The following is a 22657-nucleotide window of genomic DNA, read 5'->3' on the forward strand; positions in this document are numbered from 1 at the left end:
ACCTGTGGTCCAAGTTATTGCTTATTGCTACTACCCCATAATTAGATATATACTTTATTGAATGGGTTTGTTGGGGCATGGTTGTAATGTAAAGTATAAACACATCCCTAATCTAGTATATTTATTGCCAAATAGTAATGGTATGTTTGAACCTATAGGACATGCCAACACTGATTATATGAAATACTGCTATACAGAATATTAAGAAAAGCATATTTAAGGTATTTCCCCCCTATGGCAGTATACTTTTTTTTTTTAATCAAATTATTTATTTATAGGAATAAAGCATCCCTCAGAGCAGTACAATACGAAATGAGTGCGATATCTCACAAAAGACAAACCGTATACTATACTTTTTTTTACTCTCCAAATTTATTAGTGAAAACTGTCCTGGGTGACACATTCATCTGGAATTATGTTGTCTGGATGCTTAACCTGCCGTACTAGAAACAGAAAGAGGCGGTGCTTCGCCTGTGTTTATTACACCAACTATGTAATTAATGATATCTTATTTAAGCCGGCCTCTCAGTCATTTGTCTTCAATGTAAAGGAATATTCTCTACTGGCTCTTCGAGACTGAACACAATTACATTACTGGAATACTACTGATGAGCATTCTACTTGCATGGAAGCACGGTCATCCAGGGTAAGGTTAAAATGTTCATCTTTTTCTGTGGTTGTGTGGCTGCATTGTGAATTAGGATCTTGTGGTCCTTACAAAATGTTGTTTGTAGCAGTATTTGTTACTGGCTGAAGCTCCATTCACTGTCAATGTTTAGGTTTGATTGGTGGCTTGCTATATTTTTGGAGCCATTGAAAGATTCTGTTTAGTTGTACCATTAGGCAGTAATAAAGGTTATGGATAAAGTGATGGCTTTTCCATATATTGATGTCTCTGCTCCCTGTCAGCTACTGGTGCTTATGGCTTGTCAGTGTTGGTAGGAACTCCATGGATTAAATTAAGGTGAACAGCCTGTAGGCTGATACCTCAATTGGTTATATTACCAGATTTTGGGCCTAAAAATTAATAGATCCCACACTAAATCTAGTAGGTACTATTAAAAACCACAATTTATTTATGGTACCAGGCTAGTAGTGGCCTACCACTTTGGCCACAACATAAAAAAACTCCAATACTCTAGATAAATTATATATAAAAGTAACAAATATGACCACATACATTACAATTGCTCATTAACCCGTTAGTTACATTTATTTGTTCAAATTGAAATAATTGCAATGTTGTCCTACATGACTGAAAGGGAAAATTTAAAATGTTTGTTCCTTTTCAGAGCAGCAGTGGAGGTAGACTCTAATGCCGCGTACACACGAGCAGAATGTTCGTCAGAAAAAGTCCGATGGGAGCTTTTCATCGTATTTTCCGACTGTGTATATGCCTTATCGGACTTTTTCCGTCGAAAATTCAGACGGACTTAGATAGTGAACATGTTCTAAATTTTTCCGACAGAACTAATTACTATCGAGAAACCCCCTCGTCTGTATGCTGTTCCGACGTACCAAAAACGACGCATGCTCTGAAGCAAGTACGAGACAGAAGCTATTGGCTACTGGCTATTGCACTTCCTTTTTCTAGTCCCGTCATACGTGTTGTACGACTTTGGTGTGACCGCTTATAGGCAAGACTGCTTGAGTGGAATTCCGTCGGAGTTCCGTTGGAGAAACCTTCGGAGTTAATTCCGACGGCAAAACCGGTCGTGTGTACACGGTATTAGGGGATGCAAGACTGAATAGGACAAGAATCTTTCAGTTAAATGCAATCTGCCTACCAATCCAATACCATTTATGTGGACCAGGACATGTGAATAATGTATCTGATTAATAACACCACTGCATACTTTACTGCCATTAAAAAAAACAGATCAAATAACATATTGAAGCATAAAATCTTAGCATTAGATTGGGACCTGTGTGGGAACCCTTAGAGGGTAATCCCCAACCAGGAGCTTGGAAGCCACATGTTACTCCAGCACCCTTTTGATGCTTCCTATGGAATCCTGTAATTAGGAAAAAATGTTTGATTTATCATACATATCTTATTACTGCAGGAAGAAATAGAAGTTATATGATCTAATGTTACTTGAAGTGTATGGATAGTCATTTTTTTAGTTTTGGATGGAGTAGGGAAGGTTTTTACTGCTGTTTGTGTCCCCACTTGGGCAATAGACTCTGGGACAGAAAAAAATATGAACTCTAAAGAATCCTTCGATGGGGACCTATTTTCCACTATCAGCTTTTTAACAATGGAGCTCCCTTAAATGTGTTCAGATTCCCTCTGATTTCCTGTTGCAGCTTGGGAACAGAAGTGAAGGAAAGCTCTACAATGGGACACAGACAGGAAAAAAAAATAAACCCAGAGAAAGGGTACAACCCCTCTATACTTTATCCAGAAAAAATAAAAAACAGTGGCTGTACATATTCACCATCATAATTTGAAAAAAAAAGTCTACTATTGAAGTATTTGTTTTACAAATATCTAAAGGAAGGTCACAATAGGTGTTCACAGTGTAGTGTCTAATCCCAACATGTTTCGCCGAAATAGGCTTCCTCAGGGGATTAATAGAAGATCACAAACAGTCAACCAACTATAACAGAAATGTATACAGGCATACCCCACTTTTAAGTACACAATGGGGTTTATTTACTAAAGCTGGAAAGTGCAAAATCAGGCTCCCTTCTGCATAGAAACCAATGAACTTTTAACCCCAGCTTGTTCAATTAAGCTTTGGTAATAAAACCTGGAAGCTCATTGGTTTCTATGCAGAAGTGAGCCTGATTTTGCACTTTCCAGCTTTAGTAAATAAACCCCATTGTGTACTTAAAAGTGGGGTATGCCTGTATACAAAAAGGAATATTAATAAACAACAAGGTAGCAACATAACATAATAATATAATTAATATGTATCAATGAGAAAAAAAGCTATGAGACGCTAACAATAGACCGCTCGGCAGCAATAGACCCCTCCTTCAACAGTAGATCCCTCTCAGCAATATAAGGCCCCCCCCCAGCAATATAAAATACCCCCCTAGTAACAATAGATCCTCCATCAGCAATAACAGATCCCCCAGCAGCCAGCAACAATAGACCTTCCAGCACCCCTTGCTATTATTGCATACATTTAGTGCTGGAGGTCCCAGAACTCCATTTCTCTGTGTTCCTGCTGAAAAAGCCCCTTTACTAGCAATTGGGGGTCTGGATCTGGTCAGTGGAGACCAGATACAGCCCCCATCAGCTCCCCATGCAGCTGTGTAGCAACAGATCACTTCTAATAGTAATCTATTGCTATCTGTATCCATATCTGGGATCTATTGCTGAAATGCTGGATAGAGCTGAAGCAGATCTTTTCAGGCCTCCGTACTCAGAGGAAGTGATGTGACATCACTTGTGACAATGCAGAAGCATTGTGTTAACAGGGATTAGCAGGCACTCCTATGGACCAATGTTTAGCATGATCGGAAGACCAGAAGCTGAGCATTTCAGCTCTTGGGCTTAGCACTGGACTCCAGCTATCACTGACAGCAAGTGGTTCCAGTGCTAATGTTGCAAAACTGAGACTGGGCACCATTTTAAATGGTGCTGAGACATATAGCCTCTATCCCTTCCCTGTTTTAAAATAGTTCTGAGGACACAAGTGGTTAATGAAATGGTCCTCCACATAAGCGACTCTTTGATGGCTGCAATGCTAATAAGAAAACAAATTTTAATTAGCTTACTTTTATTAACCAGTCACATTAATTGAGTGATCACTGCTGTGTTTGTGGCTTATACCAAACATTCACTACGTCCAGTGGATGGATAAAATCATAAAACATGTGAATGATTGAAAATGGTTTCAGCCCCTAACCGGGCATTATCCCACTGAACCAAAGTTTATTAAAAGCACAGCAAACTTCATCAGCACATGTGAAATTCTTTAATCACGGAGGCTCATGTGTGGGCCCATGTGACTGAATCACTTTAAGCAGCTAATAACAAGATCATGAGCAGTTCATTGTCACACTTGTAAAATTAATCCTGCAAGTGCTACCTTCTAATTACAGGTTTCAAGCATACGTAGGAATTACACTGTAATGCATACATTTTTAATATACAATCTTTACTAATATAAACTGCAGGTAAGGTAAGGACAAACAAATCCGCAGTAGCGTAAGTGGGGGAAACGGAAAGTCAATAGGCATATTTCTGAAGTCTCAGCAGGCAGGACACACTGGGGTTGATTTCCTAAACCCAAATAGACTGTGTACTTTGCAAGTGCTGTTGAAGTCATTTTCCTTAGTAAATATGATGTGGTAAATCTTCACATTGTAAAGTATACCCAATCAGGTGCGAGGAAAAATTATTTTTTTGTCCAATTTTATCAACGTGTGTACTAGGCATCAACAAATTACAGAGCCCTATAGTAGAATTTTGAATGCCCCAACCATTGCATAAAAAAATTAAGAGATTGCCTTTAAGGCCTGGTTCACACCTATGCATTTTTTAGAGCATTTTCAGTAACACACTACAATCCATTTAACATGGTCTCTTATGGGTCACGTTCACATCTGTGCATTTTATGGAAAGGGCCAGGGACTTTTTTTTCTGGTTTTTGGTTCCATAGAATTCATTGGATCAAAAATGTGTATTGAAAAACGCAAAATGCACCTGCAATATGCAAGCTGCAACCTGCATAGGTGTGAACCAGGCCAAAGACACTAATGAGCCTATATGACAAAAGTGCACAGCTTCCAGCTGACATATCTACAGCTCATGGTCTGAGAATGAAGAAAGTCTGGTTGCTATAAGGCTGGATTCACACCTATGCATTTTCAGTGCTTTTTGCATTTTGCAGATTTGCACTACAGAACGTGTTCCATAGGAAAACATATTAAATGGACTGTAGTGCAAATCTGCAAAATGCAAAAAGCGCTAAAACTGCATAGGTGTGAATCCAGCCTAAGAAATGTTCTTGTTAGCATGTTTTTCCTACATAAACCCCTAAGAGATTGCCCTGGAGAACCAGATTGTCTTGTTTACTGACCTGAAAAGCTGCACAGTAAAGCACCCTATTCCCTGGTCAGCCCAGGCTGACTGCCCAAATAAGATCATGTGACCTCTGATGTCATTTTCAGGCTAAGAAAAGGAACAGGTTGCTCACCTGTAAAATCCATGACTCCCCCTAGTGGTACAAAAACAGCAGCACTACAGGGGGGCATTTCTCAAGAGCATTAGCGATACAAAAAGGCGCTCTCTCATACCAAGCAAGGTTTATATTATAGTTTTCCTGTGTGTTTGCAACCCTGTACCTGGAAATCCAGTCAGCCAACTGCAACAGATTTTTTACTGAAGATAATATAGATTTACACAAAAAAAAAAAAAAAAAACTTTTAACAAAAAAGGGCAAGTTCTGGTTTTATTCCGCTGCAGTACTACATTAGGACAGATGAAGGAGGAATTCACGAATCAAGCTGTAACACAGAAGTTAAAGTGGAATTCCAGCCTAACACTATTTTTAAAAATGTTCCTTCCCCACTCCTCCTTCCTCTCCTGCCTACCCTGTGTAAAAGCTGATTGTAGATGGATCAAAATCCAGCCAGGCCAGTGTTTCTCCATTCCAGTCCTCAAGACGCACCAACAGGTCATGTTTTCAGGATTTTCCTCAGATGAAATAGCTGTGGTCATTACTAAGGTAGTGAAACTGATCAAATCACCTGTGCAAAATAATGGAAAGCCTGAAAACATGACCTGTTGGGGCGCCTTGAAGACTGGAATTGAGAAACACTGAGCCAGTCCCTGCTGAACTGGCAGCCAAATTTTAATCCAGAAGTCAATCTAGCGATCGGCTTTACTCAAAAACAGGAATATTGGAAAATTTTCACTCAATCAGCACATGCAGCCAATCAGCTGCAGTGTTGATCAGTGTATTCTGACAGAGGAGGAGTCCCTGCTGTCCAAATACAATAGCACAGAACAGAGAATTCGACCCCATACACACTATTCGATTTTCTGAAGATTTTTGTCTTCAGATTTACCAAAACCATATAATATGAGGTCAAACCTTAAGAGTTTCAATTTGTATGCAATCAGGCAGGCCCTTGCACTACATGGTTTTGGTAAATCTGAAGACAAAAATCTGCAGAAGATCTAATAGTGTGTATGGGGCCTTCCTTCAAATGTGTGGATGAGAGAATCTGTTCGGGTTTTTTTCATCAGTCAGCTGGCCGATTAAAACAAAAATGATCCATCTATGGTTAGCTTTACAAAGATCTGTCTACTCATCTTCTTTAAACCACTTCGGGACCGCCCACCGTCCTTATAGGTCGGTACTTTGAAGAGGAGTATCGTTGTTATGGCAGCAGCTAGCTGCCATAACCCCGCTATCCTCTTCTTCAGTGGGCGGTCCGCTTCAAGATAAAAGTGGTCTCTGCGGCGGATTCGCTTTTTTGCTTGCACATGATTGGATGATGGAAATCTACAGAGCTTTACCATGCTTATTAAGCTTTGGGGAAAAATAGTGCAACTGTGCTTGCTAAGTGCACAATCTGTTTGCCTTCTAAATACACCTCATTGTGTTCATATAGTGATGCAAATCAGCTGTTTAATATTGGAGCAATTTGCATCTACACAGTATTGGCAGATAGAAGAGGGATTTTCATGTCATTCTGTAATGTCATATATACACTAAATATATATATAAATATATATATATATATATATATATATATATATATATATATATATATATTTTTTTTTTTAATCAAAGTGAACTATGTAGTAGGAACGCATTTGTTTGTTGGTTAAACACAGTCCATCCAAAACTGATATTCAATTTTTGGTACATAGCAAAGAGTTAAATTATTTGTAAACGTCATCACACAAATCTTACATGTGAATGGGCCTAAAAAATCCTTTTTTACCATATATAAGTGCAAACAAAAGTATGTACCCAACGGGCTGATATTGACTGTTTTGAAAATGAACAGTCCTGAACTGTTCATTTTCAATACAAATCATTAAACCACTTGAGTTCCAGTTTATAATACCCCTTTATTACCAGACCATTTTTCAGTTTTCAGTGATGTGAAGTGTGACTGACAATTACTCAGTCATGCAACACTGTACCCAAGTGAATTTTATATAAACATATTTTTACACACATAGAACTTTGTTTTGGTGGTATTTAATAACACTAGGGGTTTTATACTATATAAAGAAAAAATTATCAACATTTTTGAAAAAAAATTGTTTCCCTTACTTTCTGTTAAAATAAAAAGGTCAGGCTAGTACAAACACCCCCAAAATTACCCCTTGTTGGAGCTCTAAAAACATTATTGTACAGGTCATACACAGTGGGAGGAGAAGGTGAAGGGGTTAAAGTGGTAATAACTGCTGTTTTTTTTTTTAAACCTGCAAGGCAATGGTATAATGTGTTAGTATGCATCGCATATTAGCACATTATGTGAAACTTACCTTAGACTGAAACCCTCCAGCGGTGCACTGTCACCGCTGAAGGCGCTTCCATCTTCACCCGGCCTTCCAAAGGGATGATGAAGAGTTAATATACAGGTCACATTGAGACAGAATGGAGATGAGATATACAGGAGAGAAGGGGGAGGTGGATAGGTTACAAAACGATCTCACAATTACAGCCCCCCTACTCTGAAAGTGTTGCTGCCTGTGATCTGGAGCTCATGAATAATCATCCATTCATCAGTTCTGCCTTTCTGTGCTGTAAGGGGAAGGGGTAGGCTCTTAACAGTAGTTTACATTTAAAGAGGAACTGCAGTCTGCTCACATAATTTGTAATAAAAATGTCTTTGCCATTCTGAGGCTTTCCTCCAACCACTTTGCATATTATATATTTATATATATACTGTGATTCTGTACTTGCCAAATATGCTTCAGAAATCTCCTTCCACTGAGTCTGGCTGCAACCATTTTAGTTGTGGGCAGCTGAAGCTCCTGCCTGTTCACTTCCTGTATTTACATAGACACACATTGGCACACCTTCAGCTCTGGAGCTCTCATTGGCCCTTTTATGACTCATCCCCCCTCCCTTCCTGGCAAACTCTCATGAGAGTGAGAGAGAGAGCTGTGCATGATGTCATCAGCCTAGACTTTTTACCAGACAAGAAACAGGAAGTGGGCTATATAAGGTATTTACTGGCAGAAAAAAAAATATTTTACTATCCAAAGTTAAAACAACAAGGGCAGAAGATTTAATAGATGGAAAGATGAAAAAATTACTGAAGTTCCACTTTAAGTAGTTGTTACATTTGTGATAGCTGTGATGGGTCATCTCACAGTGATCACACGGTACAGAGCCACTCAGATCAGCTCTGTATGCTGTGCCTGTAATGTGAGACATCTGATGAAGATTAGGATCACAGCAATTAATGGAAGCACTGGCTGTTCGAGTGTTGTAAACATAAAACATCCAGCACTTTGTCATTCATTAATGTATGGTGGTAGACAAAGGTGAAGAATGGTTAAGTAGAAGATCCATCTGTATGCTCTGATTGATTGTCACCCCCATATGTGTTTATTGTTTTCACTCTTTTTTTTTTTTGCAACATGAACAAAAATATATTGGATAGTCCAATAAATACAAAAACAAACCCAAAACCAAGGCAGTCAGATATTAAAAGCATGCAGCCATAAAGAGTTTTGGACAAAACCTGAACTATACAGTATGTAATATATGACCTCTGGTTATCATACAATCATACTGTATATTGTGTTGGATGCTGGACATCTCTTTGGTGTCTTTCAGGTATTGGTCAGGTAGCAGGAGACCTTTTAATCGCTTTTTAGATTATTTGCGTGTCTAAAGCTCCGTATCTTTTCTCCTTGAAGCGGTTTGCAGATGACATAATTCATAATAGCAAAATATGTGTCAACAGGTTGAAGGTTTCATATTGCATAACAGAGATAACATAACCTAAAATAACTTGAAAGCTGCATTACTAATAGATTATTGATTAAAGGTTGACCTGAAAAGTTCCTTTAATTTTAGTAATCATAAATATATTTTAAAGGGAATACATAAGGTTTTGCAGGCTATTTTCATTTATGTTTAAGATTAAAGTATAACTAAAGGCAAAAGTTTTCTTTAGTTTTGGATAGAGTAGAAATGGATTAGAATACCCATTAGGTTTTTATTTCTGTCTGTGCCCCCATTAGGGAAATTCACCCTCTCTATTTGTTCTGTTTACCATTATCATTGAAAGTGAAAGTAAAATAAAATAAAAAAATATAGGTTTATATCACTGTCCCTGATTTCGAGGGACTGTCCCTGATTTGGAGCAATGTCCCTCTGTCCCTCATTCCTCCTAATTTGTCCCTCATTTTGGTCTGATCTATATAGATGTACATAAAATGCACTTTTTATCTATCAAAAAGTGTTTATTAGCGCTAAACCTTTCATCTGATTTCTAAATTGCTGCATTTGTAAATTCCAAAAGCCAATATAAAGGAATAGTAGTGGTAAAAAAGCACTTGTGGGTTTAACCAACCTTGTTTTTTTTGTACAATTCTCCTTTAAGGGGGAGTGGCAAGGGGTGTGTCCTATGCCTGCATACTTTTGCTGATAGGTGTCCCTCATTCCCATCTCAAAAAGTTGGGAGGTATGTAGGTTGTCCTAAGAAAAGTAATAGAGGGGAAATCTTCCAAAGGAAACATTAGTTCTGGTGACCTGGGGGGACCCAAGGGGTTCCCTTAATTTGCAGAGATTTCCCCTCACTTCCTGTTTGGACTATAGGACAGGAATTGATGGTAAATCTCCCCAAATAAAAACCTGACAGGGGATTATAAACCCTCTATTACTCCATCCAACGTGAAAAAAGTATATCTACCATCAAAACATTTTATTTAGAGTAAGGGACAGGAGAAACTCTAGATTGTTAGCACATTTGACCAGGACCCTTCTAACCCTCTTGTATCAAATTGTATTGTAACTATTGGTGCTATATAAATTATGTATTGTAATAATAAAAATAATAATAATAACATAGGATTTTTTAAAATATCTTGTCTCATTGGAAAGGTTTTCCATCACTTCCTGTCCTGGAGACACAGCAGGAAGTAAGAGGAAATCCCCTCTTAGAAAACTGTCACCAGAACAGATGTTCCCATTGGAAGATTATTCCTCTCCTTCTCTTCCAGTGACAGTTCTAATATATTTAGATTTTTCCTGCACAACAGGAGACAAAAGAGAGTCAAGTCACCCCAGCAGGAACATAGAGTGCAATATAAACTTGAAAGAAGTTCTTACTCCTTATCCCTCAATCTAAAGATAACAAATGTTTTGGCTTTGCATGTACTTTTTGTTTCATTTCATTTTTTACCGGGTACATATATAAAATATTGCATAGGTATATTTTATAAATAACACGTTTTGCAAGTGAATGAAACCCTGGAGTCTGCTGACTACAAGATTTCTGTAGTTCTTTACCTTTGTGTTGCAAAGAGAGTGTAATTTGGTTTCCTGTTGATCGGCTCTATTAGGAACACACATAAACACAGCTAAATATGTCAAAAAAACGTCCCTTCCCTGTCTCCAATTCAAGCAGTACTGTGTGGAATATCCGTTAGAAAAGGGCATTTCAAAGGTAAGCAGCTGTGGCTTGGCTGTCTTATGGAAATGCTGATATTTCTTATGGAAGCACCCTGTATCAAATGCTTAATAAAGAGATTCTATGCTTATATTGAAAGACTAACATAAAAAAGATTTGTTTATAAACCTTTAAAAAATTTTAAAGAAATGAACCTAAAATTACAATCAAATTTTTTTTGCTTTCTAAACTTGACCACAATTGCATAGTACTAACGGGTCTCCACCTCATTAACCATCTTAGTTTGCATTTGGAGACCATCTTTTCACTCCTGTCCATAACATATTTTATTAGTGACATTCGGTTGGAACTGTGTGAGAAAGGAGAAGGAGATACAGGGGTTGATTTACTAAAACGGGATAGTGCAAAATCTGGTGCAGCTGTGTATGGTGGCCAATCAGCTTCTAACTTCAGCTTGTTCAATTAAACTTTGACAAAAAAACCTGGAAGCCGATTGGTTACTATACAGAGCTGTACCAGATTTTGCACGATACAGTTTTAATAAATCAACTCTACAGAGTCTCATCAAACAAATGAGCTGCGCTCACCCTCCTGACTGTTGTCATCATACAGCAGATGTCAGTTTCCCAGATGGGCTCCTGTCAGCCCCATCCACAAGATATTCAAAAAAGTCAACACAGGAGTCCATATATAATCCACAGAGTTTATTAATTAAAAACCAGGTGGTCCAGCATACAGCAGAAATCTAACGTGTTTCGGCTTTCAAAGCCTTACTCATAGTTCATAGTTATGAGTAAGGCTTGTAAGCCGAAACCTGTCAGTTTGTGCTGTATACTGGACCACTTGATTTTTAATAAATAAACTCTGTGGATTATGTATGGACTCCAGCGTTTACTTTTTTGAGAAGAGTTAACACTATCAAGAAGGAGATACTGAGATGGGACATTCGGAGGAGGTGGTCTAGTAATAGTGTTGGGCTTGTGGACAGATCATACAGCACATGAAATAAGAACATTGTATAGGTTCTGATGTACCATTGGAGATGGTGGATATAGTGGATTGAAAAGGTGAAATAAGGAACATCATTAATAAATAAACTCTGTGGATTATGTATGGACTCCAGCGTTTACTTTTTTGAGAAGAGTTAACACTATCAAGAAGGAGGTACTGAGATGGGACATTCGGAGGAGGTGGTTTAGTAATAGTGTTGGGCTTGTGGACAGATCATACAGCACATGAAATAAGAACATGGTATAGATTCTGATGTACCATTGGAGATGGTGGATATAGTGGATTGAAAAGGTGAAATAAGGAACATCATTACATTATAGGGTTGCTTTACCAAGGGCAAATAGATTGTTTGCACTTTCATTCAGATCTTTGTGAATGTGATGAAACTCTGCTGACTTCCATCATCCAATCATGTGCAAGCGAAATACTGGTTTTTCTTTATTCTCCTTACAGTTGACTGGGTGTGCTTTGGAAAGACCATTTTTACCACATTCACTAAGCCATTGAAAAATTCCCTTGCAATGTGTTCATGCCTTTGCAAAGTAAACAGTTTATTTACCTTAAACCCTTTGATCTGTTCTTGCAATTGTGATTGACAAGCTTAATGAAACTGAATGAGACTTTATATTTTGACTGTAATGTTTCTAGGTGAGCGCTGTAAGGTATATTTGTGTAATTTTGGATAAGACGTACTGTTGAAGAAAGTGCTGCAATCAAGCAATTCAGATTAGAAATGGTGCGCTGTATACTGTATACTTTCTTTTTGCTGTATTTATAGCTTTTCTGTATGTAATTGACAAGTCTTATGAGTGAGCAAATCTTATATATAAAATCGGGGGGTTGGAAGGTAATGACTTCGACTGCAACACTGTGTTTGCTATATCACTGAAAAAAAAATAACCTGACGTAAATATGTATTTGTACAAAATACAATAACAGCTGGTTTTCATGAATGGAACGCTTTAATCATGCGTTTTGGTATCCAAAACAAGTTTTGTGTGTCATTGTTTTTGTCCTTATTGTCATTCTGTCACACTATGAGTAAGACAAATTCAAATGTATAAGGCTCCTATGTATTCAAATATGTCTGTACACTTCAAGTTGTTTACTATTGAATCGAGAGCCGTAGTGTCATGTATAAGCATGTGTTTAGTTAAAAAAAAAAAAAAAAAAATTTATATGTATATTTATATCAGCTTAGTTTTAAACCCAACACCATAAATGTTATATATTGCAGCTTCCTAAGATATGGTGGCTGCATTTATTTTATTTTTTAGGGTTTTTTCCCTCTGTTGTCACCTGGTAGCACACCTCCAGTATAATGCCCCGTACACACGGTCGGATTTTCCGATGGAAAATGTGTGATAGGACCTTGTTGTCGGAAATTCTGACCGTGTGTAGGCTCCATCACACATTTTCCATCGGATTTTCCGACACACAAAGTTTGAGAGCAGGCTATAAAATTTTCCGACAACAAAATCCGTTGTCGGAAATTCCGATCGTGTGTACACAAATCCAACGGACAAAGTGCCACGCATGCTCAGAATAAATAAAGAGATGAAAGCTATTGGCCACTGCCCCGTTTATAGTCCCAACGTACGTGTTTTACGTCACCGCTTTCAGAACGATCGGATTTTCCAACAACTTTGTGTGACCTTGTGTATGCAAGACAAGTTTGAGCCAACATCCGTCTGAAAAAATCCTAGGATTTTGTCCGACCGTGTGTACGGGGCATTAGAGTGCCCCTACTCTGGATGAAGGAGCACAGGGGCACCTTTGGACAGCAGCATTGACATTCTAGGGGAAGGGGAGTGTTAGATACACTAGCAGATTTAAACTCACTAACAAATTGAGGCCAAATCTCAGTTCATACTTTATAATCAGCTATAGCAAAAAAAAATTTTTTTTCCTTTCAGGATAAAGGTTTGAATTGACTAAAAGTTAATCATTGCAAGCAACCCTGTCTGTGTTAAATGGTTTGTCTAATCTCTGTAAATTGATACATCTGTATAGGGCTTTTTTTTTCAGAGAAAATGTGCAGGAACTCCCCCTTTCCCTAGATAACACTTGTCTCCGTCCCTAGAGCCTCCCCCTTTAGGAAACAGGGAACTAAGTATTAGGGGGCTAGCATGAGCCCTTAGAGTTTGTTATTGAAGCAAAAGCAATAATAGACCCCCTACAGCAAGAATAGATTCCAACATTAGACAGCCCCACCATATCCAGTAATAAACAGCCCACCATATATCCAGCAAAGAGACAGCCCAATCTAGCAAAGAAACATCCCCATATATCCAGCAAAGAGACAGCCCAACCCAGCAAAGAGAAATCCCAAAATATTCAACAAAGAGACATCTCTATATATTCAGCAAAGAGACATCTCCAATCCAGCAAAAACATCCCCAATCCAGCAAAGAGATCCCCAATCCAGCAAAGAGGCCTTCTCAATAAAGCAAAGAGATCCACATCCAGTAAAGAGACAGCCCATGTACGTGTAGTGTGCAGGGTTCAGGAGTGTGCTATGTACAGGGTGCAAGGCTCAGGAGTGTGCTATGTAAATAGTGCAGGGTTCAGGAGTGTGCCCTGTACAGGCCGCAAGGCTTAGGTGTGCGCTATGTAAAGGGTGCAGAGTTCAGGAGTGAAATATGTACAGGGTGCAGGACTCACGAATATGCTACATACAGTACAATTAACACCTTGAGACCCTTGAGACCCTCAAAAATGTTCAAACAATTCTTATGACTAATTGGTCGGTAAGCTGTAACCATAGGTGACCTCTTGGGGCTGGTTCACATGGGAGGCCAGATGGTGGTAAAAACAGGTGGTAAAGCCATTGTTTTACAGCACCTGACAACCCACCTAAACACAGAAATGCCACTGCTTAGGGCTGTACATCTGCCCTGCAGCTGCTTGTAATGCATGTGGCTTCAGCAAAGGGAAGGTTAAAACAGGTGATGGGGAGGTGACAATTCACTTCCTCACTATCTATCACACCACAGATCCACCGCAGATCACTTTGCAGGGGATCAGAAATAATAGATGCACATGGGGTAAGTATTGTTATAGAGGGGAAAATTTTTTTGGTGGGGGGTAGCGCTAAGTGTGGTGATTTAGGAGAATTTGTGTTGGGAGGGGGGATGGGGGAAGAAGATTTGTGCTAGGAGGGGGGATTTGGGTGGAATTTGTATGGGGGGGGGTTTGGGGTGGGGGAGAAGATATGTACTAGGAGGGGAAATTTTAGGAGTAGGGGATTTGTGCTAGGAGGGGTGAATTTTTTTTGGGGGGGGGGTCATTTGAGCTAGGGGATTTGGGGGATGGGGGGGGGGCAAAGGTTTGTGCTGAGATGGGGGATTTCAGCAGGGGGGTTGATTTGTACTGGGAGGAGTGGGAATGTATGCTTAGGAGTAAGCATGCAGATTAGTGCTCAGCGTTTTTGTGCAGGGATTTTTGCTGACACATAACGCTCATACATCTTGGGGGGGGCAGAGTTTGGCAAGTTCGCCCTGGGCTCTGGATGACCTTGTCTAACCATATCTGTTCAATGCCCATAAAGGTGAAATATGCTGGATTATTGTGCTGACATACTATTCATCTGCATTCGCATAGTTGTGATATTGGGCCAAGCGGCTGTGTCCGTGCAGCTGTTGCTCACTAATAGACTTCAATGGGCTGCCTGCTTCAGTACCTGGAAGTGGAAATGCTGCAAAAAATGGCCTACTCACGTTATACAATTTATATAAAGTAATAAATCTGTATAATATATGAATTTTTTGAGATGTACCTGTATGGGCATCATCACCTGCGTGAAGGAGGCCACAAAATGTCCTCATTACCTTCCCTTCTAACTTGCTATTACCACAATCTGCACACTTCTTACAATAACAGAAATCATTATCTCAGTATCTTTTTCTCTCATACATAGCTTTTTACAATCCTGTCCATAGTTGTGCTTTTAATCCTATATTGTCATTTAGTTAAAACTGTTGAAAATGTCCTTGTAAAACATGCCAGTTCTTTCTTGAGATTTTATTGACTTCTTAATTTCCTTTCCCACAATCCATTATCCATTTTATTGTCTTTAGAGAGTTCCCCTTTCTTTAAAGCTGAACTCTGGGCACATATTCCTTAAAGGATAGGTTCACCTTTTCAGAAAAATAATAAATGCCCATAGTTTTGTAAAAGAAAAATGTGCATTTATTATTTTTTTCTTGCAGAAGCATTAAAAGCATTTCACCTGTGATCAGTGGATCTGGGGTGCAATGGTCAGACTTCTGCAGACAAGCCCTGCAGCTTTCTGACCATACCTCCATTCGGGCTGATTGTTTGCAAACCGTAGGGGTTGCAAATGAACTACGAAAGCGCTCATCTGCACTCTCACAGTTCATTCAGAACTACAGTGGAACCTTGGATTACGAGCATAATCCGTTCCAAGAGAATGCTTATAATCCAAAGCACTCGCATATCAAAGCGAGTTTCCCCATAGAAGTCAATGGAAACGAAGATATTTAGTTCCACATTGACTTCTATTACATGCAATACCGCATGTGGCAAGAGGTGGGGGCACCGGAAATACTCAGGCACAGCTCAGAAAGCCTCGGAAACATTCGGGAATAGAGTATTTCCGAGTGCTTCTGAATATTTCCGAACGGCTCCGAACCGTTCCGAGTGTCGATGGCACCCCCACACCTCTGGCCAAATGCGGTACTGCACTGCCCAATAAATTGAATTCTGCTCGTTTTGCAAGACAACACTCGCAAACCGTGTCAGAATTTTAAAAAAAAATTGCTCGTCTTTCAAAACGCTCGTTGACCGCGTTACTTGTAAACCAAGGTTCCACTGTACAAGCTGTCAGCTGCAGTGGTTGTAGTTCATTCATTCACTCACGTTCCTGTGTTGTTTTTGAATTGTGATAGCAGGTGTGGGGAGAAGATCCCCCACCTGATGTCACTCTGGGGGGGATTGGCAGCAGGAGCTGGAACGTGTAACATGTTCCACTCTAAATACGTGCAGAACATGTAACATGTTCCAAAAGGTGAACTTATTCTTTAATTGCCACAAAGGATATAAATCCACCTTGCCTGCACCAATTGCCTTTGCAAACCCAGGTACTATAATGCAAATGTAGCCGTGACATCATCACTGGGCTGCATATAGCCTGAGCCAAGAGCAGAGTTGTGGGAGGGATCCAGCAGACCCCACCCACTATAGGCTGCCAGAAAAAAGCTACAGAAGGGGGCAGAGACAAGACCAGTCACCCTGCACAAGGATAGAGAACAGCAGTGACAGGTCTTTACCCTGTTTCCCCGAAAATAAGACCTAGCGTGATTGTCGGTGATGGCTGCAATATAAGCCCTACTCCCCAAATAAGCCCTAGTTAAAGTCCTTGTAGGTCTTATTTTCAGGGTAGGGCTTATTTTTGGGGAAACAGGGTAGGGCTTATTTGGGGGGTAGGGCTTATATTGCAGCCATCACCGACAATCACGCTAGGTCTTATTTTCAGGGAAACAGGGTAATAAAGGAAGCTCCTGCAGAAAGGTAACATTTTACACTGGATCACTGCACAGATCTGGAATAAATTCCCATAGGACATAAAGATTTAATATTTAAAGATTTCCCGGAGTTAACAATTCCCTCCTATCTTTACTGTCAGAATTTCTAGAAGCTTTCCCCAAGATATATATATGTATATATATATATATATATATATATATATATATATATATATATATATACTGAATGGGTTTTCAATCATAAATAAAGTGTAAAATACAAAGTTCAAATAATGTCCAAATTTCAATAAGTGCAATCACCACAAATGTGCAAGTAAATCAAAAAATCAAAAAAATCTAAAATAATGTCCTTTTCTCACCTCTCATCACACATACTGTGAAGTGATTCAATATATGTGCAGAAAAAGATTGCTGGAGTTTCCTCTCTCTGGAATCCCCCAGCTGAAAAGTGCACACCTCCTCTCTCCAATTAGCGTCTCCATTTCTATGGATGTTAATTGGAGAGAGGAGGTGTGCTCTTTTCAGCTGGGGGATTCCAGGGAGAGGAGGTTCCAGCGATCTATATCTGCACATGTATTGAGTCACTTCACAGTATCTGCTTTTTGGGAGACTATGGTACATTTCTGTCAATGCTAATTGGAGAGAGGAGGTGGGCACTTTTCAGCTGAAAGATTTACAGGGAGAAGAGATTCCAGCGATCTTTATCTGCGCATGTATTGAGTCACTTCACAGTATCTTTTTTTGGGGGGGAGGTGAGAAAAGTTCCTTTTTTAATTTTATTTTTATTTTTTTAATTACTTGCACATTTCCACCTTGTGATTGCACTTATTGAATTTTGGACATTATTTGAACTTTGTATTTTACACTTTATTTATGGTCCATTCAGCATTTGTTATTGCAGTAAATATATATATCTTGGGTTATTTTTTTTGCACATATTTTAAAGTAATCACTCATTTTATTTTATTTTCTTGATTCTGGGCCGCATTGTCACTTTATTTGAATTCGAAGGTCTCATAATTTATTTTTTTTTACACTTTTTGCACATACTGAGCTTTTTTCAGCTCAGTCTTTATGAAAAAGACATGTATTTGAGGAACTGGACAAAATAAAAGGGTTAGAAAGTAAGTTTGTAACTTCTAGCGATGATGTTAAATATTTGATAATAGTGTATAGTTGCTAGTAGGGATGAGCTCAGGCATGTTCGGATCCTAGTCCCAACCCACCTGAACAATCCCGCCAGGAAGCCGGCACTGCACACCGCCAATCATAAGCGACTGAGGCATTTCCCGGACCGCAGCTGCACATACACACACCCTCTTGTATATGTGTGGCTGTGGGCCAAGGAAAGACTAGGCTTCTCATGATTGGAAGTGTGCAGTGACGGCTTTCTGGTGGGATTGCTCAGGTGGCTAAGTGGCTTGGGACTAAGATCAGAAAACACCTGAGCACATCGCTAGTTGCTATTAATTAAAAAAATTCCCATTTGCATTTTGGTATACCATGCATTTTGATAAACCATGGGCTCTAAAGATTTGCATAGACAAATACACTATCACCAAAAGTATTGGGATACCTGCCTTTACATATACATGAACTTTAATGGCATCCTAGTCTTAGTCCGTTGGGTTCAATATTGAGTTGGCCCTCCCTATAACAGCTTCAACTCTTCTGGGAAGGCTGTCCACAAGGTTTAGGAGTGTGTCTATGGGAATGTTTGACCATTCTTCCAGAAGCGCATTTGTGAGGTCAGGCACTGATGTGGACAAGAAGGTCTGGCTCACAGTCTCTGCTCTAATTCATCCTAAAGGTGTTCTATCTGGTTGAGGTCAGGACCCAACATGGATTGGCAAATTTGAGCGGAGACTACGAGTCAGGCCAATCACCACATCAGTGCCTGACCTCACAAATGTGCTTCTGGAAGAATGGTCAAACATTCCCACAGAGACACTCCTAAACCTTGTGGGACTTCCCAGAAGAATTGAAGCTGTTATAGCTGCAAAGGGTGGGCCAACTCAATATTGAACCCTACGGACTAAGACTGGGATGCCATTAAAGTTCATGCGCGTGTAAAGGCAGACACCCCAATACTTTTGGTAATATAGTGTATGTAAGTTATAGATTTATAGGTAACTTTAACCTTCTCACTTATTGTGCATAAAATTAGGTCCCTTTTGTCTTTATAAGCTCTTTCCCTGCCTCAAATACATTTTTACTCTTCTTGCTCCATGATAATGCATCTTACTCCTACTACTGCATTTCTATGTAATGTAAAGTAAAATAAAATGTAAAAAAAAAAAAACAACGGAAAAATAAGATCCACACTGTAATAAACTTTGTGGCTTAGTAAACCTGGGAAGTCAGATACAGAAATCTCAACACCAAAATCTTAGTTATATATAAAAATCAGGTGAATGATTCCTTTAAAGTATCTACTGAAAACTGCAAAATGATAAAAAAGCCAGCCAATCTAAAAAAAACATATATTGAAGATATGCCCTCCTTGTATTTTTACTTTGTGAGTGTAGTTAAAGAGCTGGATTTTTTTTTTTTCCGTGCAGCTGTTACATCACCCTCCTCTGTCAAGTGACTAATTCATTGTGTGTTTTTTTTCTATTATTCTTTTGTGAGAACTGTCACATCAACAGCAACAAACTACAGCCTGCTCCCATCCCGGACTGCAGTAACTGTTGTACATCATAATCTGTCCTCTTCAGTGTCTATTGTGTCACAATCACATTCTTAGATGACACTAGGCATTCCCTTCTAATTGATTCTACATAGCAGAGATGCATCACAGTATAGGTTTACATAAGTTGCCGGAAATTATTTTAGTTTGTTTCAGATGTACAAATACATTTCCTGACTATAGGGACAGTGTTATACTCACACATTAGATTTTGTGTATATATATATATATATATATATATATATATATATATATATTTCTTCTCTCATTGTGTACACTGTACTGTAGATGATTATGTGTATGATCATGTGTTGTGTATGTTAAGAATACTTATAGGTGCACCTTTATATAAGGCATTGTTGTAAAATAATACATATATACATGCACAAGACTTAATAGACTCCATAGAGAATTGCACATCATTAGTGTTTTATTTATTGTAATGCGTTGTATTTTTCTTTAATAATATAATAATATTGCAATGTGATGTGAATGTGATGCAAGAACAATATTGGCAGTTATTTTGTCACTAAAGTGTCTTTTGCATATTCTCAAACTGGCATTAGTTTTATTTGTCATGCAGATTTAAGGATTTATACATTATGTCTTCATTGCAGAACAATGAATAAAAACGAGGGAGTGGCGCTTTTGGCCAAGGCCGGGATTCCTCCTGGAACACCACCCAGGACACACAAGACTTTGGACAATGGGCTTAAGAAGAGGTGAGATATCAGTAACAACACATGATTTTTACTCTCTGGAAATGGCTTCCTTTAAGTTTTTCGGTCACTCTCTTTACTGTAGGATACATCATTTGTGGGATACATAATTTATTCTTGCTATTTACATGACTTTTTCTATAAAAGTCAAGATTGGCCCTACCCTCCCTGCCTCACCCTTTCCCAAATCTACTCATTGGTTGTCTAAAAGGATGGGTGCCTTCACCGACCAATAGGAGGACTTATGAGGTTAGAAGTAGTGGGGATAAGATCAGTATTTACAGGAAAATGTATTTTCTGCATAGCTTCAGCTACCTATATCTCTGGATCTACTGACAATTGTGTCAATATTCACAGGTTTACTATAAAGCCAATCTAATTAATCAGCAGTTGAAGACTTGCAGTTTTGGTGCATGCTACTGAAATCTCTGGGGCTAAATTAATATATGGACATTGAAAGTTATTTTTAGTTCAACTTAGAAACATTCCAATAATAATATAAAGTATTAGCAGAGTGTTGTACTTTGCTAATCATTGATCAGTGAGAAAAGTTTTGGAGTTAAACTGATACCCTTTATTGGCTAATTATTATATAATGTGTAGCAAGAAAGACCTAATGAGGAAATATTAAAAGAAAAATGTTACCCTTAGTAAAGAGCTTTTTAACCAGTTGTGGTCTTTGGACATGCTACACATGACCAAAAAAACTTGTCCTGTCCCCTTTTCCAAGTGCTGCAGTGCCAACCTGCCAGCCCCTTCGGGATTCAGAAATACAAAGTAATATTGGTACTTTTTTATTTACTCTGTTCTGTTGATCTGCAGATAAAGGGGGTGAGCTTTGATCTTTATATAATGTCAGATAAAGTAACCTGACAAATAAAAAAAGGTTTCTATTTAACCCCTATTATTTTATTAGCCCCTAATAACTTTTACTTCCATTTTATCCCCTTAGCTATTATTTTCCTGCGGTTTTATTTTTTTTTTTCTATCCAATTTTTTCTAATTATAATTTTTAAAATTTTTATTTGTTTTTCTCATAACATTGAAAAAAAAACGAATTAATCTGTGAATAACATTGCAGTGCATTGTTTCAGAGTCATTTTAGAAAGGGCAAATTATAGAATAACATTAAGACCCCTTTCACACTGGGGCGGTGCGGGCATTGGCGGTAAAGTGATGCTAGATGTAGCAGCGCTTTTCGGCCGCTAGTGGGGCGCTTTTAACACCCGCTAGCGGCCGAAGAAAGGGTTAATAGCACCCGTGTTGCAGCGCTGCCAAATCACTTTGCAGGCGCTTCGGCAGAGCTGCCCATTCAGTTCAATGGGCAGGGGCAGTGGAGGAGCAGTGTATACATCGATCCTCCACCACCTTAAAGATACTGCTTGCAGGATGTTTTTTTCCCATCCTGCAAGCGCACCGCCCCAGTGTGAAAGCACACTTGAGAATGGGTTTGTTACCAATTACATGACAGAGACTAAGGGGGGTTGCTGGTGAGTAGTTTCGGGCGGCAGCCATATTGAAAGCACAGCTACCCAAGCCCCCACAGCTTATCAATACTGCTAATGCTCATCATCATATCCCATGCAGTTAAACACAAACAATCTCAATAGTGCAAACATTGTTTTTGAAAAAGTGCTTTTATTAAAGCTTCCTGAGGAAGTCCTTGTGACGAAACGCATTGAGACAGATGTGACATCAGATGCTAGGGGAACCCAGAAGTAGTGGATGTTTTCTGTGTATGGGGGTGATTATTGAAGACATGAGCATTTACTAAGGATTTTTTGTGAGTAGGCATTTTATATTTAATAAAATGACTTTATTAAAAACAATATTGAAGATGAGTGGAAAGGAGAATCAAACCATTGACTCTTAACCAGAGGAGAAATTGGAGAAGATAGGACCGGATGTACTTGGTGTGTTTAACATGTGATATATGAACTTAGAAATAAGTGGTCATAGTTATCTGTTGAGCTTTTTGAGTATTTAAGCACTGCACAAGGTGGAATATATTGGAGGAGGAGATGTGTCTTTGACAGTAATATATGGACTCTTAGACCTTATATCTGCACAGGATTTTTGGAATTTAATATAAGTTTTGCTGTAATTTATGAGGATTATACACAATGTTTTGAGAGTGGATTTTCATTGCACTTGTCTCA

At 38.8% G+C, this 22657-nt stretch overlaps 1 protein-coding gene across 1 annotated transcript in view; it reads left to right on the plus strand.

The window, feature by feature from the left end:
* Positions 1–539: 539 nt before the first annotated feature.
* TRPV3 (transient receptor potential cation channel subfamily V member 3) overlaps positions 540–22657 on the plus strand; it is a 55363-nt gene continuing 33245 nt past the window's right edge. The window contains exons 1-2 of the mRNA XM_073616911.1: positions 540–646; positions 20397–20501. Of these exons, the coding sequence (XP_073473012.1) occupies positions 609–646; positions 20397–20501 (143 nt within the window). The 5' untranslated portion in view covers positions 540–608. The remainder of the gene's footprint in view (positions 647–20396; positions 20502–22657) is intronic.

This window comes from Aquarana catesbeiana, linkage group LG02, assembly GCF_042186555.1.
Source record: "Aquarana catesbeiana isolate 2022-GZ linkage group LG02, ASM4218655v1, whole genome shotgun sequence".
Classification (NCBI taxonomy): Eukaryota; Metazoa; Chordata; class Amphibia; order Anura; family Ranidae; genus Aquarana; species Aquarana catesbeiana.